Below are 26,968 nucleotides of genomic sequence, written 5' to 3'. Positions count from 1 at the left end.
ACTGAGGCTAAGTGGCAGAGCCAGGGTCAAGGGCCCTGTAACTGAAGGCCCATCTAGCACCCCTTTTATAGTGCTCTGGACTGTGCCTTCTGCATAAACCCAACCACAGGATGCTGAGTGACAGGCCAGCTCTGTGGGTGGGTTTAGTCGGCCAGCAGGGACCGGAGTGTTGGCAAATGCTGCCCCAGCACAGTGACCAACAAGAGTCAAAGGGAGCTTTTTAGGGAAGATGATGTAGGGAGAATTATAAGCAATACGTTTAATTACTTTGGAAAGAAGACCCCCCAAATAATGCCTGACCCCAAAAGGTACATAAAGATGGCCAAAAATAGTTTAAAACAATAGATTTGAAGATCATTTGTAGTTTTCCCTCATAACATGAGCGCTTCCAACTGGACAGGAAATTACAAACCGTATCAAATCACGTTAAGGCAGATGATCAAACTGGTTGCAGGTTTAGCTGCTCCTGGGCAAGTTATCTTGTTGGAGCTGGGAGCACGTCCTCCCGGCTGTCTGGTCAGTTTGCCCAGGAGGGGGCAGTCCTGGAGATGGGAGACGGGGAGCCAGGCCCCAGCTGTCTTGTCACTGCTCATTCTGCTGGCCCTCTGGGACTGAAGCGGACACGGACCCCTGGCCCTTGTTGACATCGCTGATGCACACCCACTGCCCGTCCACGGACTCCTTCCACAGGGTCACCTGCAAGCCAGCACACAGCCTATTACAGGTCAGCACCCCTTCCCTCTGCTCTCGTCGCAGTGGGTCCCCTAATGAGGGCCAGGATCCCCATCAATAACCATGGCTCACAGGGCCGGCCCGGTGGCTCAGGCGGTTAGAGCTCCATGCTCCTAACTCCGAGGGCTGCCGGTTCGATTCCCACATGGGCCAGCAGGCTCTCAACCACAAGGTTGCCGGTTCAACTCCTCGAGTCCTGCAAGGGATGGTGGGCAGCGCACCCTGCAACTAAGATTGAACACGGCACCTTGAGCTGAGCTACCGCTGAGCTCCGGGATGGCTCAGTTGGTGGAAGCGCGTCCTCTCAACCACAAGGTTGCCGGTTCGACTCTCGCAAGGGATGGTGGGCTGCGCCCCCTGCAACTAACAACGACAACTAGACCTGGAGCTGAGCTGCGCCCTCCACAACTACAATTGAAAGGACAACTTGACTTGGAAAAAGTCCTGGAAGTACACACTGTTCCCCAATAAGTCCTGTTCCCCTTCCCCAATAAAATATTTTTAAAAACAAAACAAAACCAGGGTTCACAGCCTCGTGGGTGAACAGAGCACTTATCTTGGTTCCCCCATTGAAATCCCACCAAAAAAGAAGAAAAAAAATAAAAATCTATAAAGTAAGGAAAGTGACATCACCAAGATGGTGACGGGTAGTTTCTGATTTCACTCCCCCTCAAAAGAAAAACTATTCATGAGTAAGACACCACTGAGAGACGATGAGAATCCTAGAACATGACAGTGAAGCTGAAACACCAGAGAGCAGGATGGACTGCATTAAAAAGATAAAAGGAAAGGCCACATGCTAACTACACCACACCGCCCCCAGGCTGTAGCACCATGCTGAACCAATGGTTCTTCAGGAGGGAAAAGAGAGCCCAGGGGTGATGTTCAACACCCCCAAAGTTGGGGGTCATTGCTCTGTGGGAGCACCTACTCTGGTGGAGTTCAACCACTGGGAATCTGCTTGTGAAGGAGGGGCGGGGGGGCTTCCCACACAGCAGTCAGATCTTGGCAGACCTAGTTCCAACCTGCAGAGTCCAACTAGCAGTCCCAACCAGCGGCTCTGCTCATCTGTAGAACCAAGTCGAGGGCACAGTCTGACCAAGGAACTCGGTGGCACAAAACAAGTCTTAGCTAATTCAAGATTAGAGTCATATTAACTATCTTCTCTGACTATAATGATATGCAACAGCAAGTCACTAACAAGAAAAAAATGGAAAAACTCAAATACTTGGAAATTAAACAACAGTCACCCCTTATTAACAAATGGATCAAAGAAGAAATAAAGTATCTTGAGACAAATAAAGAAAACACAACACACCAAAAGTTATGGGATGCAGCAAAAGCAGTTTCATAAGGGAAATTCACAGCAATAAACATCTACATTAAGATGCAAGAAAGATCCCAAATAACCATCTTCAAGAACATGAAAAAGAAAAAATTGAGCCAAAGTCAGAAGGGATGAAATATTAAAGATTAGAGCAGAAATAAATGAAACAGAAAACATTAACAACAGTAAAAGCTGGTTCTTTGAAAAGATAAACAAAATTGACAAACTTTTAGCTAGACTAACCAAAGAAAAAAGTAAACTAGAAATGGAAAAATTCTTAGGCACACACAAACCACCAAGACAATCAATAAGAAATAGAAAGTGTGAATAGACCAATTACTAGTAAGCAGATTAAATCAGTGATCAAAAATCTCCAGTGAAGGGGGCCAGCCCGGTGGCTCAGGTGGTTAGAGCTCCATGCTCCTAACTCTGAAGGCTGCCGGTTCGATTCCCACATGGGCCAGTGGGCTCTCAACCACAAGGTTGACAGCTAAATTTCTCGACTCCTGCAAGGGATGGTGGGCTGCGCCCCCTGCAACCAGCAACAGCAACTGGACCTGGAGCTGAGCTGTGCCCTCCCCAACTAAGACTGAAAGGACAAACAACTTGAAGCTGAACGGCGCCCTCCACAACTAAGATTGAAAGGACAACAACTTGACTTGGAAAAATAAAAAAAGTCCTGGAAGTACACACTGTTCCCCAATAAAGTCCTAAAAAAAAAAAAAAGAAGAAACTGATAAAAATCTCCAGTGAAGAAAAGCCCAGGCTTTACTGGTAAATTTTACCAAACATTTAAAGAACAATTAATGCCAATCCTTCTCAAACTCTTTCACGAACTGAAGTGCAGGAAACACAAACTCATTTTATGAGGCCATCATTAATTACATTTATACCAAAGCCAAAAAACTACAGAACAATATCTCTCATAAATATTGGTGCAAAAATTCTCAATAAAATACTAGCAAGAGGAATTCAGCAGCACATTAAAAGGATCATTCACCATGATCAAGTGGGATTCATATTTGGGAAGCAAGGATGGTTCAACATATACAAATCAATCAGTGTGATACATCAACATTAATAGAATAAAAGAAAAAAATCATGAGCATCTTAATAGATGGAGAAAAAACATTTGACAAAATTCAACACTGATTCATGGTAAAAACTTAACAAATTAGGTACAGAAGGAACATACCTCAACACAATAAAAGCTATGTATGACAAACCCACAGCTAACAACATACTCACTGGTGAAAGGCTAAAAGCTTTTCCTGTAGGATCAGAAAAAGAGAAGGGTGCCCACTCTTGCTTATTGAACACAGTACTGAAAGCCCTTGCCAGAGCAATCAGGCAAGAAACGGGAAAAAAAAAAAAGGCATCAGTATTGAAAAGTAGAATTGTCTGTATTTGCCGATGACATGATTTTATGTATAGAACATTCTCAAGACTCCTACAAAAAACTGAGATCTAATCAAGGGATCCACTAAAGTTGCAGGATACAAAATTATACAAATCACTAGCATTTCTCTACACTAGCAACAAATTATTTAAAATGAAATAAAAGAGATACCATTTACATCAGCATCAAAAACAATAAAATACTGGAGAGAGGGGAAGATTTTAGAAAGAAAAGAGCACTCGTCTAGGGCTGCACCTCCATGAGGCTCTAAACTGCGAGTAAACTCCACCCTGAGACTGGTGGTTAGAACATACGCAGCTACCTAGAGTCTTGCACCACTCGGTTGCACACGTTGGTAGAAGACTTGAACTTTTAAAAAAATATAAATGGTGTCAGATTTCTGGTCAAGATGACGGAGCAGGTAAATGCTGTGCTTTCCTTCTCTCATGAACACATCAAAATTACAAGGTTGCTGGTTCAATTCCCACATGGGATGGTGGGCTGCATCCCCTGCAACTAAAAATTGAAAATGGCAACTGGACTTGGAGCTGAGCTGCGCCCTCCACAACTAGACTGAAGGACAATGACTTGGAGCTGATGGGCTCTGGAGAAACACACTGTTCTCCAATATTCCCCAATTTAAAAAAAAAAAAAATCCTAGACCAGATGGCTTCATAGTTGAATGCTACCAAACATTCAAAGAAGAATTAATACCTATCCTTCTTAAACTATTCCAAAAAACTGAATAAAGTTGAAGGTATCACACTACCTGATATCAAACTATACTACAAGGCTATAATAATCAGTGTGGTACTGGCATAAAACACACAGATAAACGGAAAGGAATAGACAGCCCAGAAAAAGACCCACACTTATATGGTCAATTAATCTATGACAAAGGAGGCAGGGGTATACAATGGAATAAAGAGTCTGTTCAATAAGTGGTGTTGGGAAAACTTGAACAGATACATGCAAAAAAATGAAACTGAACCACTTTCTTACACTATATGCGTATACAAACATAAATTCAAAATGGATTAAAAATTTAAATGTTAAGTCCAGGAACTATAAAACTCCTAGAAGAAAACATAGGCAGTGAACTCTTTGACATCAGTCTTAGCAATATTTTTTTGAATATGTCTCCTTGAGCAAGAGTAACAACAGAAAAAAAAAAAAGGGACTACATTAAATTAAAAAGTTTTTGTGCAGAAAAGGAAACTCAAAAAAATGAAAATACAACCTACTAAAAAGGAGAAGATATTTGCAAATGATACATTCAATAAGGGGTTAATATGCAAACTATATAAAGAACCCATACAACTTAACACCAAAAAACAAACAATCCAATTAAAAAATGGGCAGAGGACCTGAATAGACATTTCTCCAAAGAGGACATACAGATGGCCAACAGACATATGAAAAGATGCTCAACATCACTAATCATCAGGGAAATGCAAATTAAAACCACAATGAGTTATCACCTCACACCTGTCAGAATGGCCATCGTCAATAAATCAACAAACAAGTGTTGGAGAGGATGTGGAGAAAAGGGAACCCTTGTGCACTGTTGGTGAAACTGTAAATTGGTGCAGCCACTATGTAAAATAGTATGGAGATTCCTCAAAAAATTAAAAATAGAAATACCTTATGATCCATCAATTCCGATTCCTGGTTATTTATCCAAAGAAATCCAAAACACTAATTTGAAAAGATACATGCACCCCTCCTTCACTGCAGCATTATTTACAATAGCCAAGATACGGAAGCAACCTAAGTGTCCATTGATAGATGAATGGATAAATAATATTGGTACATATATACAGTGGAATATTACTGAGCCATAAAGAAGGAAATCTTGCCATTTGTGACAACATGGATGGATCTACTTGATATTATGCTAAATGAAATAAGTTAGACAGAGAAAGACAAATACAGTATGATTTCACTTATATATGGAATTAAAAAAAATAAACGAACAAACAACAGAAACTCATAGATTCAGAGAACAAATACATGGTTGCCAGGTGAGGGGGGTTTCAGGGGATGGGTAGAAAAGGTGAAAGGAATTCAGAAGTAACAATTGCCAGTTATAAATACTGTCATGGAGATGTAAAGTACACTACAGGGAATATAGTCAATAATATTGTAATAAATACGTATGGTATCATGTGGGTACTAGATTTATCGGAGTGATCATTTTCTAAGTTATATAAACGTCCAATCCTTACTTGTACACCTGAAACTAATGTAATATTATATGTCAACTGTAATTAAAAAACAACAACAAACAAACCAGATGAATGGAGAAATATGTTACAATGGAAAATTATTCAGCCTTATAAAGGAAGGAAACTGACATGTGTTACAACATAGGTGAGGACAGTGTGCTAAGTGAAACCAGCCAGTCACAAAACGACAAAGGCTGTATGATTCCACTTCTATGAGGTTGCTAGTGTCAACAAATTCCTAGAGACAGAAAGTAAAATGGTGGTTGCCAAGGGCTGGGAGAGGGGAACCTGGTATTTTTGTTTAATGGGAACAGAGTTTCATTTTGGGAAGATGAAAACAGAGATGGATGGATGGTGATGATTGCACCACAGTACGAATGTACTTAACGCTACTCCACTATATCCTTAAAAAGGGTTAAGCTGGTCAATTTTATATGTATGTTACCACAATTTAAATAATCCAGAAAGCTGCCTGCAGAAAGGAAGAACAAGCTGCTGCCTCTGTCCAGCTGGCTTCTTCTCAGGCAAAAGGTCCCTAACTTTGTTGTAAGTTTCAAATGCAGTGCTCATGCTTTTTCAAGTTCATTTGAGCTGCTGCTCTCCTGCCCTGTGCTGGTTTTGTTTTACTAAGTTTGCCAGGAGTCACTTTGGCTCTGTGACCCTACCTTTATATGGCTCATAGCACAGCAGGACAAGGTTTACAGGGGTGCATAATAAGTACTCATGAACTGTACCGATTTTCTTATTGTAAAAGTGGGATGTATTACCTCTGCAGGTGGGGGAATAAGATTGAAGGATGTAATTAAGACACGTGCTCAAAACACAGTCCTCATTAAGGTTCCCCACAGCCTGCTGTTAGATGGGAAATTCAATCGTGCTCTCCAGTGGGCAAAGACAAACAGGGACCTGTCCACCAGGTTAGGGAAATGGGGTGTACCTTATTATCTCCACCCGAGACAGCCAGGATGTTGGCTGTGATGGACCAGCTCACGTGCCACACGACATCATTGAACTTGTGCAGTAGTTTGGGGGACCATGTATTGCTTGAGGCATCGTCACAGGTCCAGATGAACACACGACCATCCTGGGAAAAGACAGGAGTCAGGAGATGATGGCAGGGATCCTGCATTGGTGAAATCCTCCTAATCTGGATGTTGGACTTTTGCAGGAATCGGGTAGGGGATTTAGTACAAAGCATAGCCAAGGACCTCTGGGGTATCCACAGCTTTGATAGCCAAATTCCAGCCTAGTACCCTTGTTTTCATTCCTTTACCCCAAGAATACACTTTAAATAGGTAAAGTGTCTCCCAGGTTCCTTTCCTCATACTGGTTTCAGGTATGTACTTTGTATTGCTAACTCAAATATTCTCTGGGGTTTTCCTCATGTCTGCCAAGTCACTTCCTTGTTTCAGCTCCCTCTAACTCTGTCTATACTTTCTCAACTGAATAGGTAGGGCTGTCTAAAAACCAAGCTCAGAGAATGAGAAGGGAGAAAAAAAACCCCTCTCAAATGTAGGACCAAACAAAACAAGCTCAAGTGATGCAGAAGGCCTGGCTTAACTCTTGCCTGCAGTGTTGGTAGCGTATCAGTGAAGGCTCGTCCTCAGTCTTTCTCTTGTGATCTGCCTAGGAAGAGAGGGTCGGAGATGCGTCCAAGGTCTCCGAATGTCCTTGCCCTGGTCTTTGCTTGGGAACACACGCTCAGAATTGCACCTGGGCACCACTATTCCCTACTCACACCAGGGGCAGGAGGCGTAATGGTCCTGAATTTGGCCTTGCTCTTGGCTTAGTGGAGGTAAGCCATTTGTGGCTTCTGTTCAAGAGTTCACTGCATGATGACCTGGTTCCCCACACTCCCCTGTTTGCACTGGTCTAAAGGTGTCTGCTGCCCTGCCTTTACCTTTCTAGGACTTTTTCCTAAGGAGACTATAAGGGCTGATGAGACTCACTGCGAGATTAAATAACATGGGACACTCATGGGCCTGAGCTGACCTGGGAGCAGCTGGCGATGGTGCTGGTGGGCAGGCCGATGGAGGGGGCCCAGGCCACATCTCGAACCCAGTCACTGTGTGCTTCCAGCTTCTGTTCCTCCTTCCACTGGCCGTCCTCCTCCTCCCTAATAGAGGGAAAACCCAACAGGTAGAACGAGGTGCCTTTCCCACACCTCCATTCCTTCCCACTCCCATAGGCTCCACAGCGGCCAAGAAGCTATTCCATCTTTCTGCTTTTATTCACAGAACCTAAGGAATTGTATTCAGTTCACCAGCTATAACTCCCTTTCTCCACAGCCACGTCAGCTCTAGCAGTCAGTAATTAGGTGACAAGTAAAAGTGCTTGAGCAAGTTTTTTTTTAAAAAAGGATGTCCTCTGATTGATTGAAAACAGTATTTTCTGGGCAGGAGGGAAAAAGGTGATCCTGTTTCTTGTGAACTGTGGCTGAGACATGGTAGGTAGGCTAGAAGGTAAGAAGTGTCCCCTTGAGAAGTCTACCAATCCCACTTACTTCCATAGCTTGATGAGGTTGTCACAGCCGCCTGAGGCAAACTTCTTGATGTAGTTGGGCTTCTGTCCCGATGGCTGGTCTATGAGGCTTCCAGGTACAACAGCAGGGGCCCAGCTGACGGCATTGCAGCCAATCTGTAAGGAGAGGGCCTTGTGGTGACTTTGCCCTTTTGCTTTGCAATAGAACAGTTTCAGCAGACCACAGGCTGCTGCTCGTGTCCTCTCCAATCTTCAGGACTGAATTTGTAGGACAGTTCTTTTGATGGATTAAGGATTAGCTACTCAGAGGATTCCTAACAGTGCGTGTATTTCTCAGCAATATTCATTTAAAATAGGAATTAGGGACTCTCACAAATTTAAGAAACATTTTTCAAACATATGAAGGAAGGGCACAGATTCAGAAAACCACACACACTAATACATTGCTTAACCAATTATTCTGCATCACTCTTACACCAGCGACCAGGTCAAGAAATAACACTGCCACTTCCCTAGGAAGCCCTGTCATTACGTCCTACGGGAATCACAGCCCCTCCCCGTGAGTAACCATTGTCCTGGCTTCTTTCTTTTCTTGCTTTAGTTTTGTCACCCAAATGGACATCCCTAGACACTACAGTTCAGTCTTGCCATTTAAGCATTCTTTCTGGATTTTTTTTTTTTACATCTTCTAATTTATAGATTCCTCCTCTGATCCTTTTTTTTTCCCTCACAATTTTTCTGTTGAAGACTCAGAGTCCTCTGACCTGTAGTCTATCAGGCTGGTTTTTGCTGTTGCATACTCAGTTCAACATGTTCCTCTGAATTCCTGAAAATTGCCAGCTAGATCGAAGACTGGATCAGAATCAGGTTTGATCTCTTTGCCAAGATTACACGTGGTGGTGTATTTTTTCATTAGGAGGCACATGTCAGATTGTCTATCTTAGCACCTGTCGATAATTTATGCCTCTCTTAATTCACTAAGTGTTACAAAATGGTAATAGTGTAATTCTACTCATTTCTTTGTCATTTATTACACGGAATACTCTAGATAGGGGCAATTCCCCTCATTAATATTTGGCTCCCCAGGGGTACGGATCAGATAGGAAAGGCAGGATATGCTTGATTCTGAACTAGTTCAGTCATTCTCCAAAGATGACTGATTTCTCTCTTTGAAATATCATTATGAACTCATTAATTTAAGCATATTTGATGGGTTTCGGTTCACTTCAATTATTCTCATTTTTGACACTCAAACTTTGGCAGTGCGAGCCTGTTCAAGTTGGCTCCTTTGACATAACCCTAGTATGTCAAAGCACGTCTTTGATAATTTTTCTATCTGGTATGACAAGATGTTCTAAGCTCATCTTGTACATTTCCTGCCTCAGACCTGGAATCAGCCATTTCCTCAAGAGCTCTGGTTTCTTTTAGTGAGAAACTGTATTCAAGACTGCATTTGGTTCTGGTGCTAGGGATACTCACTGCCACATTATTATTTATTTTATCTTATTTCACAGAACAGTCTCAGAATAATAATATAGCCAATGGTTATTAAAATCACTTAATAAAGTGTTTGCAATGCTCTTCCCATTCTCCCCTCTGCCCCCGGTTTTTTGTTTGGTTTTCTTTGGGTCACAGAGGAGGTGTTTGTGTGAATGGTGCCAACATTAAAAAATTTGGCTCTGCAGCTGCTGGTGTGCCACACTGTTTTTAAGTTATTCTATCTACCTTAGCAGAGCACATGGCCAGTGCATCCTATACTCTGCCTTCTAACCCTCATTTAGTCTTTTTTCTGTGGTGCATTTTATATTTATTCATTCACTAGTTTCAAGTGTACAAAACATAATGATTAGACATTTACACACCTCACAAAGTGATAACCCCAACAAGTCTGGTACCATCTGACACTGTACATAGCTATGACAATACCACTGACTATATTCCCTATGCTGTACTTTACGTCCTGTGACTATACCCATTTAGTCTTAGTTCTCTACAGTTAACTGTATATTTACACAGGCATCCCTTGGACATAGTGTGGTTTGGTTCCAGACCACCACTATAAAGCGAGTAGCGCAACAAAGCGAGTCTCATCTTTTTGCTGGCGGAGGGTCCTCTTGCCTTCAATTTGTTAAAAAAAAAAAAAAAAAAAAAGCATTATCAGTTAAGTTAAATAAAATGAGATAGGCCTGTATAAATGTATTTCTAGTCATTTTTGTTGCCTGAAGCTTATTCTCTAGTAGATACCCTAGGAAGGGCTCATGAAAACAATAGCTCTTGAGTTCCTGCATACCAATAACTGTTTGTTATACTCCAAAATCAAAATTTAAAAACAGCTTTGAGGTATAATTGACATTAACTGCACATAAAGTACACAATTCAATGAACTTTGATGTAGGTATACCCTGTAAATCAAGATAATACACAAATCTCAAAGTGCTGGAAGAAAAAAACTTCCAACAAATATTCTACCTGCCAAAATTATCACTTAGAATTGAAGGAGAGACAGTTTTCCAGACAAGCAAAAGTTAAGAGTTCATCATGAGTAAACTGGCCTTACAAGCAGAGTTGAAAATACTTCAAGCTGAAAAGAAAAGGTGCTAATTAGTAACAAGAAGACACGTGAAAGTATAAATTTCACTGGTGAAAGTAAATATATAGTAAAGGTAGCGGATTAATCACTTGTAGAGCTAGTATGAAGGTTACAAGACAAAAGTATTAAAAATAACTATCACTACAATAATTAGTTAAAGGGATACAGAAGATAAAAAGATGTAAAATGTGACATCAAAACCATAAAACATGGGCAGGGAGAGAGGAAAAATGTAGAGCTTTAGAATGCATTTAACCTTAAGTTGTTATCAACTTAAAATAGACTGTTATAGGTTGTTACATGTAAGCCTCATGGAAACCACAAGCAAAAACCTATAGTAGATATACAAAACATAATGAAAAAGGAATCTTAGCATGCCACTAAAGAAAGTCACCAAACCACAACGAAGAAGAGAGCAAGGAACAGAGAGAAACTATAAAAAGTCAGAAAACAATGAAAATAAACACATACCTATCAATAATTACTTTAAATGTAAATGGACTAAATTCTCCAAAAGACATCATAGAGTGGATGAGGGCAAAAACCCAAGACCTGTCCATATGCTGCCTACAAGAGACTAACTTCAGACTTAAGGACACAAGACTGAAAGTGAAGAGATGGAAAAAGATATTCTCAGCAAATGGAAAACAAAAGAAAGTTGGGGTACCTATACTTATATCAGACAAAACAGACTTTAAAACAAAGACTGTAATAAGAGACTAAGAAAGGTATTACATAATGATCAAGGGGTCAATCCAACACGAGGATGTAACATTTGTAAATATTTATGTACCCAACACAGGACCATCTAAATATATAAAGCAAATATTAACACACCTAAAGGGAGAAATAGCAATATAATAATAGTAGAAGACTTTAATACCCCACATACATAAATGGATAGTTCATCCAGAGAAAATCAGTAAGAAAATATCAACCGTAAACATGTTCAACCAGATGGACAGATATACACAGAACATTCCCTCCAAAAGCAGAATAAACATTCTCAAGGGCACATGGACAATTCTCCAAGACAGATCGTACGTTAGGCCACAAAACAAGTCTTCATAAATTTAAGAAGATTGAAATCCTATCAAGCATCTTTCCTTACCACAATGGTAGGAACTAGAAATCAATTATAAGAATAAAACTGGAAAATGCTCAAATACGTGGAGATTAAACAACATGCTACTGAACAACCAATGGGTCAATGAAAAAAATCAAAGGAGAAATAAAAAAAAATACCTTGAGACAAATGTAAGTAGAAATACAACATATCAAAATTTATGGGATGCAGCAAGAACAGTTCTAAGGGAGGTTCATAGTGATAAATGCCTACACACTCAAAAAACATCTCAAATAACCTAACTTTACACCGAACTATGAAAAAAAAAAAAAGAAGTCCAAAGTTAGTAAAAGGAAGGAAATAACAAAGATCAGAAAGGGAATTTATGAAACAGACAAAAAAGACAATAGAAAAGATCAATGAAACTACTGTGTTTCCCCCAAAATAAGACCTAGCTGGACAATCAGCTCTAATGTGTCTTTTGGAGCAAAAATTAATATAAGACCCGGTATTATATTATGTTATATTATATTATTATATTTATATTATATTATATTATATTATATTATATTATATTATATTATATTATAGACCTGGTCTTATAGTAAAATAAGACGGGGTCTTATATTAATTTTTGCTCCAAAAAATGCATTAGAGCTGATTGTCCGTCCAGCTAGGTTGTATTTTCAGGGAAACACGGTAAGAGCTAGTTCTTTGAAAAGATAAACAAAATTGACAAACTTCATTAGACTCACCAAGAAAAAAAGAGCTGGCTCAAATACATAAAATCAGATGTGAAAGAGGAGACATTACAACTAATACCATAGGAGTACGAAAGATCATAAGAAACTACTATGAAAATTTATACACCAACACAATGGACAATCTAGAAGAAATGAATAAATTCCTAGAAACATACAACCTTTCCAGATTGAATCATTAAGAAATAGAAAACCTGAATATACCCATTACTAGTAAGGAGATTAAATCAGTAATCAAAAATCTCTTAACAAGTAGAAATACGACCAGATAGCGTCACTGGTGAATTCTACCAATATTCAGGGAAGATTTAATACAAGTATGTCTCAAACTCTTCCAAAAAAAGAGAAGAGAAAGGAATGCTTTCAAACTCATTTTATGAGGCCAGCATTACTCTGATTATTAAAACCAGGTAAGGACATCATAAGAAAATTACAGGCCAATATCCTCGATGAACACAGATGCATAAATCCTCAACAAAGTATTATAAAACCGAATTCAGCAATACTTAATGAGGGTACTACATCATGATCAAGTGAGATTTATTCCAAGGATGCAAGGATGGTTTAACACCCACCTGTAACATCAAGGTGATACATCAAATTAACAAAACGAAGGCCAAAAATCACATGCTCATCTCAATAGATGCAGAAAAGGCATTTGATAAAATTCAACATCCATTTATGATGAAAACTTGCAACAAAGTGGATATAGAGGGAATGTACCTCAACATACTAAAGGCCACATATGACAAGCCCAAAGCTAACATCAAATTCAACAGTGAACAGCTGAAAGCTTGTCTCCAAGATAATAAACAAGACAAGGATGCCCACTCTCACCACTTTTATTCAACATAGAATTATTGAAAGTCCCAACCAGAGCAATTAGGCAAGAAAAAGAAGTAACAGGCATCCAAATTGGAAAGGAAGAAGTAAAACTGTCATGATTTACAGATGACATGACATCATATATAGGAAACCCTCAAGACTCCACCAAAAAATATTTTAGAATTAACAAATTCAGTAAAGTTGCAGGACACAAAATCAACATACAAAACATTTTGCATTTCTATACACAAAATTAAGAACTATCAGAAAAAGAAATTTTAAAAAAATCCCATTTACAACTGCATCAATAAGAATAAAATACTCAGGAATTAATTTAACCAAGGAAGTGAATGGACAGTACCTGAAAACTATCAGATAATTATGAAAAAAGTTAAAGATACAAATAAATGGAAAGATATTCCATTCTCATGAATTGAAAGAATTAGTATTGTTAAAATGCCATACTAAGCCAAAGCAATTTACAGAGCCAATGCAATCCTTGTCAACATTCCAATGGCATTTTTCAAATAGAAAAAAAAAATTCCTTAAATTTGTACAGAACCATGAAAGACCCCAAATATCCAAAGCAATCTTGAGAAAGAAGAACAAAGCTGGCAGCACCAAGCTTCCTCATTTCAAACTATATTACAAAGCCACAGTGATTAAAACAGTATGGTAAAAGCATAAAAACAGACACGTAGATCAATGGAATAGAATACAGATCGCAGAAATAAACCCATGCCTATATGGTCAATTAATTTATGACAAAGGAACCAAGAAGATACAATGGGGAAAGGACAGTCTTCAATAAATGGTGTTGGAAAAACTGTACCTGTACAGCCAAATGCAAAAGAATGAAACTCAACTACTATCTTACATCATACCATCATACACAAAAATGAACTCAAAATGGATTAAAGACTTGAATGTAAGACCTGAAACCATAAAACTCCTGGAAGAAAACAGATGGTAAGCTCCATGGTCTTGGCCATGATTTTCTATATCTGACTCCAAAAGCAAAGGCAACAAAAGCAATAATAAAGAAATGGGACTACATCAAATTGAAACGCTTCTGCACAGCAAAGAAAATCATCAATAAAATAAGGCAACCTACAGGAGAAAATATATGCAAATCGTATGTGATAAGGGGTTAATATCCAAAATATAAAATAACTTATATAACTCAAGGAAAGAAACAAACTGATTTAAAAAATGGGCAGAGGATCTAAATAGATATTTTCCCAAAGACATAAAGATAGCCAACAAGTACATGAAATTATAGTCAACAACAGTAATCATTACGGAAATGCAAATCTAAGCCACAATAAGATACCACCTCACACCTGGTAGAGTTGCTATCATCATAAAGACCAGAGATAACAAATGTTGTTGAGTATGTGGAGAAAGGGAACCCTTGTACTCTTGGTGGGAATGTAAATTGGTGCAGCCTCTATGGAAAACAGTATGAAGTTCATCAAAAAATTAAAAATAAGACTACCATATGAGCCAGCAATTCCACTTTTGGGTATTTACCCTGTTTCCCCGAAAATAAGACCTAGCCGGACAATCAGCTCTAATGGGTCTTTTGGAGCAAAAATTAATATAAGACCTGGTATTGTATTGTATTATATTATTATATTATACCCAATCTTATATCATAGTAAAATAAGACCAGGTCTTATATTAATTTTTGCTCCAAAAGACGCATTAGAGCTGATTGTCTGGCTAGGTCTTATTTTCAGGGAAACACAGTATCTGAACAAAACAAAAATTAATTCAAAAAGCTACATGCACTCCATGTTACTACACTTGATCTTAGCCAAAAGGCTGAGAAGCGATAACACTCCATGTTCAATGTATTATTTACAACAGCCCAGATATGGAAATAACCTAAGTGTCCAACGATGGATGGATGAATGCATAAAGAAGATGTGGTATATATATACAATGGAACAGTATTCAGACATAATAAAGAATGAAATCTTGTCACTAGAGACAACATAGATGGACCCTGAGGACATTCTGCTAAATGAAATAAGTCAGACAGAAAGTCTGTATACAAATACTGTATGATTTCCTTGGTGGAATGTAAAAAAAACTCAACCAACCAAACAAAAAACTCCCAAGCTCATAGATACAGAGAACAGATTGGTGGTTGCCAGAGGTGGGGGATATGGGGCTGGATGAAATGTATGAAGAGGCTAAAAGGCACAAACTTACAGTTATAAAATAAATAAGTACTGGGGGTATAATGCACAGCATGGTGACTACAGTTAATAAACCTGTACTGTATATTTGAAAGTTGGTAAGAAAGTAGATCTTAAAAGTACTCACAGGAAAAAAATTTTTCTTTTTGATAACTAGGTATGGTGACAGATGTTAACTAGATTTACTGCAGTAACCATTTTTGCATCGTATATAAATATTGAATCGTGCTGTATACCTGAAACTAATATGTTGTATGGCAATTATACCTCAATATAAAAAAAAAAGTGGCGATACAAAAATAAATAACGTGTTTTACTGAAAAAAATAGAGAACTAATATATCCATCACTTCCCAAGTTTCTTCAGGTCCTTTTGTAATCTATTTCCCTAGGGCTGGGGGTGGGATGGAATGAAGAGTGACTGCTAATGGGGTTTCTTTTCAGGGTGATAAGATAGTTCTGGAAATTAGTGGCAATAACTGTAAAACTTTATGAATACAGCAGGTCCTCAAACAATGTCATTTTATTCAATGTTGTTATAATGTTGATGAGGAAAAAAAAATATTCCTGGTCAGGGCCACTATCTGTGTGAAGTTTGCACATTCTCTGTGTGGACTTTCTCCCACAGCCCACCGATGTGCACGTTAGATTAACTGGCCTGTCTAAATTGTCCCAGTCTGAGCGAGTGCGGGTGTGTGCGTCAATGTGCCCTGCGATGGAAGGGTGTCCCGTGCATGGTGGGTTCCTGCCTCATGCCCTGGGCTGCCGGGACAGGCTCTGGCCACCTATGTCTGTGAACTGGAATAAGCGGGCTGGAAAATAATTCTTGTTTTATTTAATCCTTCTTAAATGTATGTATAGTTCACATCTATTCTAATGTTTAATATCAGAAGTGTTTTGGGTCTTTATTTAAACGTTTGGTGATGGTTTTGTGACATGAATTATGCCATAGGAACTTAACTCTTGTTTATATCAATAAGCCTAGGGTAAAACTGGTTTCGTTAAAAGCAGTTTCGCTTCAAGTTGCAGTGTTCAAGAACCTATCGAAAATGTTAAGTGAGGACTTATTGCATACTAAAAATGATGGAACTGTATACTTTAAAAAAGGGTGAATTTTATGGTTGTGTGAATTGTATCTGACTTTATCTTAAACTGGCCAGCTATGCTTGGCAGTGAATACCTGTTGGCTATTTTGGGGGGATGCCGCAGGTCTGTTAGAAGGCACCCCCGTGCTTCCTTCTTCCTTCTGCTCCGATACCGATAGAATGCAGTCTTGGGGTTAGTGGTTCATTCCTCTCTACTTGTATTTTGGAATTTGTGGGAATTTGTTACCCAATTTTGTTGTAAGTGTTGCTCATGAGGTTTCGGTTTTGCTACTTAGTTGTTCTGCTGGTTAATGCAGATGTGGAAACATTGAAAAACTATGATGCCACTCCTCGTTTTGCCAGAGCATCTAGCCTATTCATTTTTGAAAGTTACCCTGCAGATGGGGATCCCAGGGCCCCAAGTAACAAGACTCGGAAACAGGCTCCTTGGGCCTTGAGGGCTGGGCAGACTGTGAATCCCCTGAATTGGGGGGATACCAACTTGGGGTTTCCATCTGGGTAGATTTCAGAAGTGTCTGGGGCCATCAAAGCTGGAACTGCTGTGTAGAGAGAAGGCACACAGAGCCTAGGGTTCTAACCCTGGCAGAGTGCCTTCTCTAAGTCACTCACTTTTTCTGCGCCTCACTGACCTCAACATAAAATGAGACAGGACTGCTGACCTTGCAAATCTGTACACTTGTTAGTTTCTTCTTTGTAAGGATTCCATGACAAACAGTAGGGGGTCGAGAAATGTGAATGTGTCCCTTCACTGTTCATAGCGCTTTCTTGACTGTTTCAATCTTAATTTCAATGACTGGAAGTACAGTCTCAGTGACTACCAGGCACGTCAACTTGAGGTGTCTATATAGCAAAGGTGGCCGGTAGGCAGGCCACTGCTGCCACCTTGCCAGTGCCCTGGTTCTCCCCAACTTAGGAGCCTGCAAGGAGGACCAGTGCTAAGAGGTTGGTGTTTCCCTGGATGCAGCCTGTCTGGCTTCAGAGCAAAGAGGCTCAAAGCTGCTCTACCACGCGTGTCTGAGCAGCAGCCCCTGCCTTGGGCCACTGCACAGCAGCGACTCTGCTCCTGACCCTCTAGGAGTCCAAAGGAGACACATGACAAGTCAGCAGAGCTCCCCTCTCCACGCAGGCTGGGTCTGCACTTACTGTGTGAGCGTTGTTGATCTTCTTCACTTCCCACTGGCCCTCCCCAGTGTAGGTCAGCAGGGAGATGGCCCCATCCGAACTGCCACAGGCCAGGATCAGGCCGTAGTCATGGGGGGCCCAGCACACAGAGTTTACTGCAGGAAGGAGGGAGGCACAGTGAGCAGACTTTGATTTTCCAGATTTACTATGTTACTAAATTTCTAAGAAAAAAAACTGCAGGGATCACCAGGGGGATGTTTGATAATATGAATAAAGGCCAATATTTAAAACGAATAATCTTAAACAACAACAAAAAACTAAAACTGTACTGTCTTTGCTTTTCTCATTTGGCTTTGGACTGGCTTTAGGTCTTAGGGCCTTACCTCCCCGTGGACAGACCAGCAGAAAAGCCAACCAAAGCCCAAGGGACAAAGAGGAAGCATCACAAGGGGAAGGGAAGCAGAGCGTTAGGCAGGGCAGAGGCCGCTCCCACCTAAGGGCCCCACGCCGCCCTCTCCTGCCACGCAGTGTACCTGAGGAGTCGTGCCCCGTGTGCTCATGTGTCTTCTCCCAGGTGCCATTTTCCTCTTTCCAGATAATGACTTTGCGGTCATAGGAGCAGGATGCCAGGATATTGCCATACATGGGGTGGGCCCAGGCCACCTGCCACACAGGACCCTCGTGACTGCAAGAGAGGACCAGAGACTGCTCAGATGGGCCCGAGGAACCGAGTCGTGCTGTCAGCCACTACTTTGCACAGAACCGAATGGCTGCCTCGGCAGGCAGATGGCATCTTAGGACAGAACTGCGCAAGGATTTCAAAGGGAGAGTCATAGTATGTCACTGCCAACAGGGACCTTCATGGTGCAGTGAGGACCCTGTGGCTCAGAGGTCAGAGAGGCTTTGAAAGCTAGTCAGCACTCTAATCAGTGAGCCGATGGGTCCCGATCCAGTGGAGTCCTCACCTGCCGCAGACTGCAGCCAGCACCACCTATACCCACTGTCATAATCAGTCACTGATCACTCTAGTGATCTGCACCCACAAGTGCTTCCTACCTGTAGAGCGCATCATTATTTATCCCTCCAGAAGGTCAGCTTCTTGAGGCAGTATCTGTTTCATTTTGATATTTTTCACTACTCTTTTGATTAGTTCAGAAGGCATGTCTCTCTCCTCTCCTCTGATTTTTATGCGTCCACATGTTAAGTATTGCCTGAGCATGTAACCCGTGTTGGGCTTGGTACTGGGGCCATCTCTCGGTCCAAGGAAGGGTGGGCACCCCGCACACCAGAGGTAGCTCAGCTTAGAGGTGATGGGCCGGGCTCTTTCATACCCACTCCCTATTCCAGCTGCTTTACTTTTAGGCAAGGACCATCTTCTCCATGGCTTAGTCTCTTGAAGATATCAATGAGACTTCTTTCGTACGGTGGTCATGAGGGGAAATTATTTGTGATAACTCATGGAGAGCTTAGTACAATGCTTGGTAGATGAAGGAAGAAAACACACAAACACCCAGTGACTGTCAGTTATTACCGCTGTTCCTCGTTCACTCCTTTACCCCGAGGCGACAGGCACTCAGTCTCCTCCTCCCTCTGGCTGGGACAACAGTACATTCCTCGTCCCTACAAAGGAGCTGCTAATGAAATTCTCAGTAGACTCAAATGTCCCACACCTACTATTGAGTTAGCCGAGGTAAAACAGAACGAGGGTGGGAGTTTATACCTCCAATATTTCCCATCTTTCAAGCATAACAAAAACACAGAGCAGAGAGGGCTGAGTGACAGCGGACATGCCCACCTCTGCCAATACTGGCAGCCAGGGGCCGCCTCACAGGGACAGTGGCATTTGGCTCCTCAGCACTCAGGAAGAGGAGAACTTCCAGGCCTGTCTCCCCAAATGCCTACTGACTTAGTTATCGGATTTTGCCATGTATAATGCACACTGTTCTGCCCAAATTTGTGAGGGAAAAATAAGAATGCGCATTATACATGGGTGATGTTAATTCCGTACCTATATAAATAAATGTTTTTAATTCTTTTATTTATGAAAGAAATTAGTAACGATATCCAGAAATTAATAATGATATCTGTATGCAAAATAATACCCTGGAATACGATAATCAGTTTTGTTGAACTTAGGACGAACTTGCAGCAATGAAGAGTTCTTGGCCTTCTACTATGTGTAAATATCGTAAAATTTGTTACCAGTACATAAAATTTCTTGTACCTTGTATCTGTTCTTGGGTTTTGTAATTATTTGTTACATAAAATTTTGTGTACCATAATATGTTAAAAAACAAATGCTAAAATTTCTTTATAATATAAAAAACAAGTATCTAAATGTAAACAAATAAAAATTTGAATTAAAACGAAAGATTTCTCCCCCTGAAAGTTAGGGCCAAAAATGTGGGTGTGCATTATACGTGGCAACACATTATACGCGGCAAAATACGGTATTTCTTCCTTAATTCAGTTAGCAAACATGTCCTGAGCGCCTACTTGTCAGGGGTTCTTAATCTTTCTTGCACAGTCTGGTAAAGATTATGGCCCCTTCTTAGAGTAATGGATAAAATGCACAGAGCTAGGATGAGAAAGAAACCCAATTATATTGAAATATAGTTATCAAAATGTTAAAGAACAATTTATGATACAGTGACACATGTGCTTCTTTGTTAACACATTAAGTAACAAACTCCAGTGGTCTAATAACCACTTTAATTTCAAAGTAGTAACAAGCATGGATGCTATTTTGAGACAGCTATAGTACAAGTATAATGTAATATGAAAATATGTGATTGCTACTGGTAACAAAGCGATACGTAGTACGATGACTACTACTGTGGTTCCAGCCTACATCCGTAACTGAAAGAAATGCTCAATATCCATGACTGAAATAAAGACAGGATTTTTTTCCACTGCCCCAGTTCAACCCCTGAATTCTAGCCACAGCACCCTTGGAGATCCGTGGAACCTAGATTAAGAATCCCCAGTTATTTGAAAGGGGATTTTTCCCTCAGTGAACTGAGGGAAAGCAACAGAGATGTGGTCATAAAAATGAGAGCCAGAATCTCAAGAATCTCAGTAGCAAAAAGAGTAAATCAAACAGTTGTTAAGTACCTGCCGTAGGCAAACAGGCAGAATTATGGGATGTATATAGTCACGATTCCATTCTTACACGACCACTCTTGAGTGACACTTAGATCATGCTGGTTAAACTTGGTTTTTAAAACAGGAAGTTCCCCACTTTGAAAAGTAGCAGATGCTACAGAAGGCTTGCTGTCAGCGTGCTCTACCTGGGGCAGCATCACCCGGTCCTGAGGGTGAGAGGGCGAAGGCTCCCAGAAATACACCGACTCTGTTGTCCCAGGTCTTCTCTGGGTATTTGGGTGGCAGAGCTGGGATTCACTCCTGGATCCATCAACCTGGGATGTCTGCTTAGGGCAGCAGGCTGGCTGGGATGCGGGTGGCGTCTCTGCTAACTGCACTGTGGGGCTGCTCTGACTGGCTCAGACTTTCCTGAAAAGCCCAACCATTCTCAGACTTTGCCCAGGGCTGGCCGCACTCACCCCCTGAGGTCTGCGATGAGGATCTGCCCTCCGTTGCGCACATCGAAGATTTTGACGGACCTGTCTGATGAGCAGGTTGCTAGGCGAGTGCCATAGTAGTCCATCTGGGCATCGTGCTGCAAAGGGAGGACAGCTCAGGAAGCCTGACGGCTGGTGGGGGACGGCAGGGGGGCGAGGTGTGGTGGAGCTGACGGCAGTGAGGGGAGCAGTCACTAGGACAGGGACTAGTTTGGACCGGAATCTACCTGAAACTAACCTGACCTCAAAGAATCATCACTATCAGACAGGAAGCTAGCATGTCAACATTCTTACTTCTCTGACGGGCAATGTATTTCTGAAAAGGACAAGACAAACCATACCCCAGCTGCTCTTAGACCCTTTACACACGTGGGGAAGTCCTTTGCCACCCTGTTCTGCAGGGTGGATATTCGAGAATGGCCTAGCCTTTCCCTCCCTCCTCCTTCATCAGTCCCCACTGTGTTCTGAGGCTCTGTGGGTTCCCAGGGCAGATTGCTGGAGGTTCAGCTCAGCCCCGGAACCCAGGCCTAATGCTGACCCAGAGGAGCAGGCCTCTGACTCCTAGAGGCCCCGACCAGGTCCCTCACAATGCACATCTAACCTAGACATAGAGATCCATTCAGTGCGGGGCTCCTTCCTCCACCCCGGCCCTCCACCTCTTTGTGGACCTCTGTTCCTGGGTTTTTACATGACCTTTTTCCTAGTAGTGTACCCAGCACTCTAGACTTTCCACTCCACTCATGCTTGAAATGTCGCTGGTCCCACCATCGATGAACTGACTTCCTCGATGCTGATTGGCCATCCAGACCCAGGGCTGGCCCGCCCACAGCTCCTGGCCCATCCAGCGTGATGGCTCCTCTGACCCACATGCCTGCAGCCCTGCTGAACATTCTGGTCCCTCCTGTTTGCTGGTCCTGCCTAGTCCAATAAATGGCCCTTTCTTCAGCTATAGCACCTTGGGGGGTCCAAGAATTATTAGCTGTCACTTGTGGTCATCAGGAGCAATTACACCCTTTCAATGGAAGCAGTCATTCCCTCTGCTTCAACGTTCCTTCCTCACCTCTCTCCCCAAGGAAAACATCCTGATTCTCCTTTGGAAGTCGACCCTCCCAACTATTCCAGGTCTTGACTTCTTGGAAGGCAGGGCAGGTGTTAGGATAGATCTTCTCTGCAAATGTATTTCTGCAGCGTTTCTCCTGCAGGGGACTATTGCCCACTTTGGGAGGAAGGAAGCAGGGCACAGCACCTAACAGACTGAAATCCTATCTCCTCAGCTCGTGTGCTGTGCAACCTTGGAGCAATTACCTCGTCTCCTCGGGCCGCAGTTGCCTTACCTTTACATGGGGCTAATGATGGCATCTGATTCCAGGGTTGTTAGGAAGGTTAAATGAGATACTGAATGAAAAGTACTTAGTGTGGGATCTGACACTTGGTGAGCATACAGATGTCAGTCGTTACTGTTCTGCCTCATCTGTTCCTCAAACTGAACCCACACGAGTAGGTGGCACACCCATTATTTTTCCCCCTTTAGCTATGAAGAAATCAAGGCTAGCTCAGAAGAGTTAAGAGGCTGGCTAAGGAGTCTCAGGTTAGATTTTCCTTACCCATGGGGCCATACTGTCTCCAAGGAGGTGTGCTCCTACCGCTAGACCACACATGGCTGCATCCAGGGAACATACACCCTCTCAGAAGCCCAAAAGCAGCCACTCGTGGACGGGAACCCGGGGAGGAAATGCTGTGAGCTGACCGGCCTGGGTCTTGCTCAAAGGCTGCCTGGACTGCTTGGCCCTGCATGAAGCAGAGTCTACGTCTCTGTTGTCAGAAACTTTAACCTCTGGACCTTCGGCCACAGCCCTGTCCCCTTATATTGAGCCCTGGATCTGCCTCTCGGGAAACACCCTGAGTTAATGACTGCTGGTCCAAAGGGCCTTATCTGGCCCTCTCTCTGTGCTTGTTCTACCTGGCTCTGTCTTGGGCTTTTGCAGAGCCTGCCCCTGGCCTTCAGATTGAGTCATCTTCCTACTCTCTCTTCTTTTAACCCCCTTTCCAGGGGAGCTAAGAAATGGCAGAAGGAGGAAGACAGGTGTGAAGACTTGTCAAACCTTCATACCTCCTCAGCCTCTATCCCAGAGCAGGTTACTTTGTTGGCCAGAAGACTAAAGGCCTTGAGCCACACCCCATTCCCACTTCGTCCCACCAGAGTGACCAGACCGCCACAGCCCTGCTAAATCAGAGGGTATTGCTGGGAGACTGACTATACCTGAGGCTAGTCTGATTGGCAAAGGCTGCAAAACCACAGTGGACTCATGAATGGCCAAAAGAAATGCTTTCCCCCCACAGAAATGCCCATATCTATAGCCCGTGAGGAGGACTAAACGAATACTTACAATCATGTCCTCATGGGAGGTGTCCACAGTGTTAATTACTGACACCTAGAACCAAAGATATCATTGGTAAATGAACTGATGGCAGTTAGAATGCAGTCATCTTATTAAATCCACCGATCATTTCTAAAGTTCTTGACTTTTTTCATTCATTTGTCCATTCATTCATTTAGTAAACATTCGCTCAAAGTACCTTCTTTATACCAAGCACCATGCCAGGGGCTGGAGGAATGGACACAAATAAGTACTTCTTGTCCCGAAGAAGCATGCCCACAAGTAACCCTAACACAGCAAGATAAATACCTGAACGGTTTACATGTGCTACAGAAGAGTGAGGGGCTGGCACTGTGGACATGGGAACTGGGGCTTTGATGGGAGGAATCTGCGAGGTGGCACAGGCAGCAGAGTACAGTTCAGGCAGAGGGCTAACATGAGCAAAAAGGGGAGATGGCAAGCAGTCTGGGTTACCTTGGAGGGTGCAGAGGGACCTGAGGGAGTTGTGACTGGTGCCTCCTTCCTGGATGACAGGGCCTGAGGTTCCAGGCAGTGTTCTGCATATGGGGTTAAGACCTAAGACTTGGAGAACTGATTCAAGTTTTCCTCGAGGCTGCTCCCTGGCCCATGACCTGTGACAGATCCTAGACTGTTACCCACTTGGATCCAGTGCTGAGCAGCTTGTAGCGCTGGCACACAGCTGCCACGGCCATTACCTTCCTACCCATTCTCTGAGGTCCAGCTCGAATTATGCCCCCCTCCTTGAAGTTTCCAGATCCCCAACTGGCTGTACTCCTCTGAATATGTGCAGTACTGAATGTCTACAATACTTTATGCTGTTTCTTCTCCTGACTAGAAGGCGTGCTTCCTGGAGCTAGGGTCTGTATCATCTGCAGTTCTGAATCCTCTCAAATCACCCAGCAAAATGCCATGCAACCAGCAGGAACTCAGTGACTATTTGCTGAATGAATAAATAAATGAACAAAAAAGAACAGTTTTACTTTGCTCAATCACTATTCTCTTAAAACTCGTGGGATAAAAAAGGGACCAAAAAGGAGGTTTCGGTTTGGAACTGCTATTTCTTACCATTTCCCCCATTTCATCTTTATATATCTGCCTTGACTTTTCAGAAAGATGGACACTGGAAGAGGATGGCTGCAAAGCAGTTCAAAAGGTACACATCAAGTAAGCACCGGTTCTCTCATCAAATTCTAGACTCCCTAAAAAGTGGGCCCACAAGGTCTGCGAAGGCCAACAAGGAAGAAAAAGAGAACAGTCTCCTACGTGGGCCCAGCTGTCCAGGTTACAAAGTGCTTTCAAGTGTGCACTGGGAAGGTGTCTGACAGATTAAGGAACTGAAGAAGCCCAGGGAAGACAAAACACTTGCTAAAGTTACAGAGCTAGTTAAAGCTGGAGCTGGCAAAAGAGCTCCATCCGCTAAGTCCCAGGCCACAAAGCGTCCCACTCCATTAGGCTGCCTGTCTAGAACATAAAGTAGCTGTCACAGTGAATTTCCTAAATCAATGTCTGAGGGCTAAGCAAAGTCCGGAAGAAAGTTTACTGGTAGTTTCATACCAGGTTACCAAAGGACTTTAGAGATAACCACCATTTGCTTTCTAACCACTCTCACACACCAGCCAGGACTGGTGAACCCTGTTTCTGAACATGTTTGTTTTTAAAGCTGCTTTAAAAACAAAACGTCTTTCCTCCTGAGCACCTCAAGTTGTCTGTTCCTTGTTACGGTTCTAGTAAGTGGTAGCCCTCTTACTACAACTCAGCTCTTCAGAATCACTTAATGAGTTAAAATTCATTTAGAAAGAGTTGTTGGCGCATCAGAGACACCAGTTCTACTCAGCAGCGGAAGAATCAGGCCAAGACGTGAATAATTTAAAACCCAGCCCCCACGCAGAGCCAGAACCAACCTCTGTTACCCAGGTTTCCTGAAAACTCCCGGCACACGCATATTCCCGAGAACACTATTTTACTGAGCTCCCACTAAGTGCCAAGCCCAGGCTGGATGCTTCTCATCCATTAGTTCCCATCCAGTCAGCCATTCACTCAATGAGTAAGTGGAGAGGGAATGTGCACTGTGGATTCCACAGAGATTTAAAAAGCAGCCCCTGCCTTCAGAGACTCATTCAGCTCCTCCTGACACCAGCTTCCAGAAGTGGCCTCACACCTCAGGGCCACTGTTCCACACACGTCTGTTGGGAGAGGTGGTCCCGTACGTGGTATAAAGGCATGGTTACGAGGGTTAGTAAAGGAGGCTGAGATCGTGAACAATGCTTGGCACGAAGGGCTCAGGATACAGCAGTTCCTACAACGTTCTTGGTTTTGTTTTCCATGACTGGAGGAAGAGAAGGAAAGGAAGGTGCAGGAGGCGCGGCAGCGGCGCGGCCTCCAGGAGGTTCTGCGGCCTCCCCCCGCGAAAGGTCCCGAGAGGCAGGCTCAGAACCCCCCAAACCTCGAAGGGGTGGAACGGAGCTGAATGACCTCAGCCCGGGGCTTGAACCTCAGCGCGGTCGAGGGGCCCGAAACGACCGCGACCAGGGCTGGAACCCCGCTCGGCGTCCCCGGCCTCTGTAACACTCACCATGATTGCAGCGGCGGCGGCAGCTCCCGGCCTCGGACGTGGCAACTCCCGGCGGCGTCTCCGTAGCTCACTTCCGGCGCAGGGCCGGCAGTCCGTCCGGCTGTGGCTCAGGAGCCTCCGGGCAGCAACGCGCTCTGCTCTGACAAAGGTTCCGGACCTTTCCAGGGGCAGCTCCACCTCCCACAGCCCCTCCCATCTCCGTGAGGAACGCGCAGACCCACAGTGGGGCTCTCGTTTCCATGGCTACCCTGAAGCTATGGCCGACCTTCTCTCCTGACAAACCTTTGTTTCCCCCTGAGATTCTTACCTAAAGAAAGGATTCATAACTACAGCTTCCCCCGTTTCCCTGCGGTTCTGGGAGCGGTTCTGGGGCCTTATGATGAATACAGATGGATGATCAATTTTTTGGGTAGTGGGTAGACTGGTCCTACTGCTTCCTTGTTAATCCCTCCTCAGTACCCAAGCCTGGGACCAGGGGCAGAGTAGGGGAATGCCCCCTACTGGAGGCTGAGGGACCCACGCCTCCAAACTGCCCCTTCTCCAGAGTTCTGGGATCCTGTGTGTGGCCCATCA

General features: G+C 42.9%; 1 protein-coding gene and 1 pseudogene across 1 annotated transcript; both read right to left on the bottom strand.

Moving 5' to 3' along the window:
- Positions 1-244: 244 nt before the first annotated feature.
- SEC13 (SEC13 homolog, nuclear pore and COPII coat complex component) lies at positions 245-26,507 on the bottom strand. Its single transcript, XM_033132689.1, has 9 exons — positions 26,396-26,507; positions 23,812-23,856; positions 21,407-21,522; positions 18,377-18,528; positions 17,865-17,998; positions 8,190-8,323; positions 7,679-7,802; positions 6,624-6,770; positions 245-696 (listed from the first exon to the last, which is right to left on the bottom strand). The coding sequence occupies exons 1-9, from the start codon at positions 26,396-26,398 to the stop codon at positions 583-585; spliced, it is 969 nt and encodes a 322-aa protein (XP_032988580.1). The 5' UTR covers positions 26,399-26,507; the 3' UTR covers positions 245-582.
- Positions 15,045-15,248, bottom strand: LOC117037370 (uncharacterized; annotated as a pseudogene).
- Positions 26,508-26,968: the final 461 nt, after the last annotated feature.

Source organism: Rhinolophus ferrumequinum, chromosome 17, assembly GCF_004115265.2.
Source record: "Rhinolophus ferrumequinum isolate MPI-CBG mRhiFer1 chromosome 17, mRhiFer1_v1.p, whole genome shotgun sequence".
In the NCBI taxonomy this organism is placed as follows: Eukaryota; Metazoa; Chordata; class Mammalia; order Chiroptera; family Rhinolophidae; genus Rhinolophus; species Rhinolophus ferrumequinum.
This window is presented reverse-complemented; position numbering and strand designations above follow the sequence as displayed.

Coding starts and splice junctions, on each gene's coding strand:
- SEC13 (XM_033132689.1), bottom strand. Junction 18,529..21,406: donor CTCATCGCAGACCTCAGGGG/GTGAGTGCGGCC, acceptor CCTCTCTTGCAG/TCACGAGGGTCCTGTGTGGC. Junction 7,803..8,189: donor AACCTCATCAAGCTATGGAA/GTAAGTGGGATT, acceptor TCCCTCTATTAG/GGAGGAGGAGGACGGCCAGT.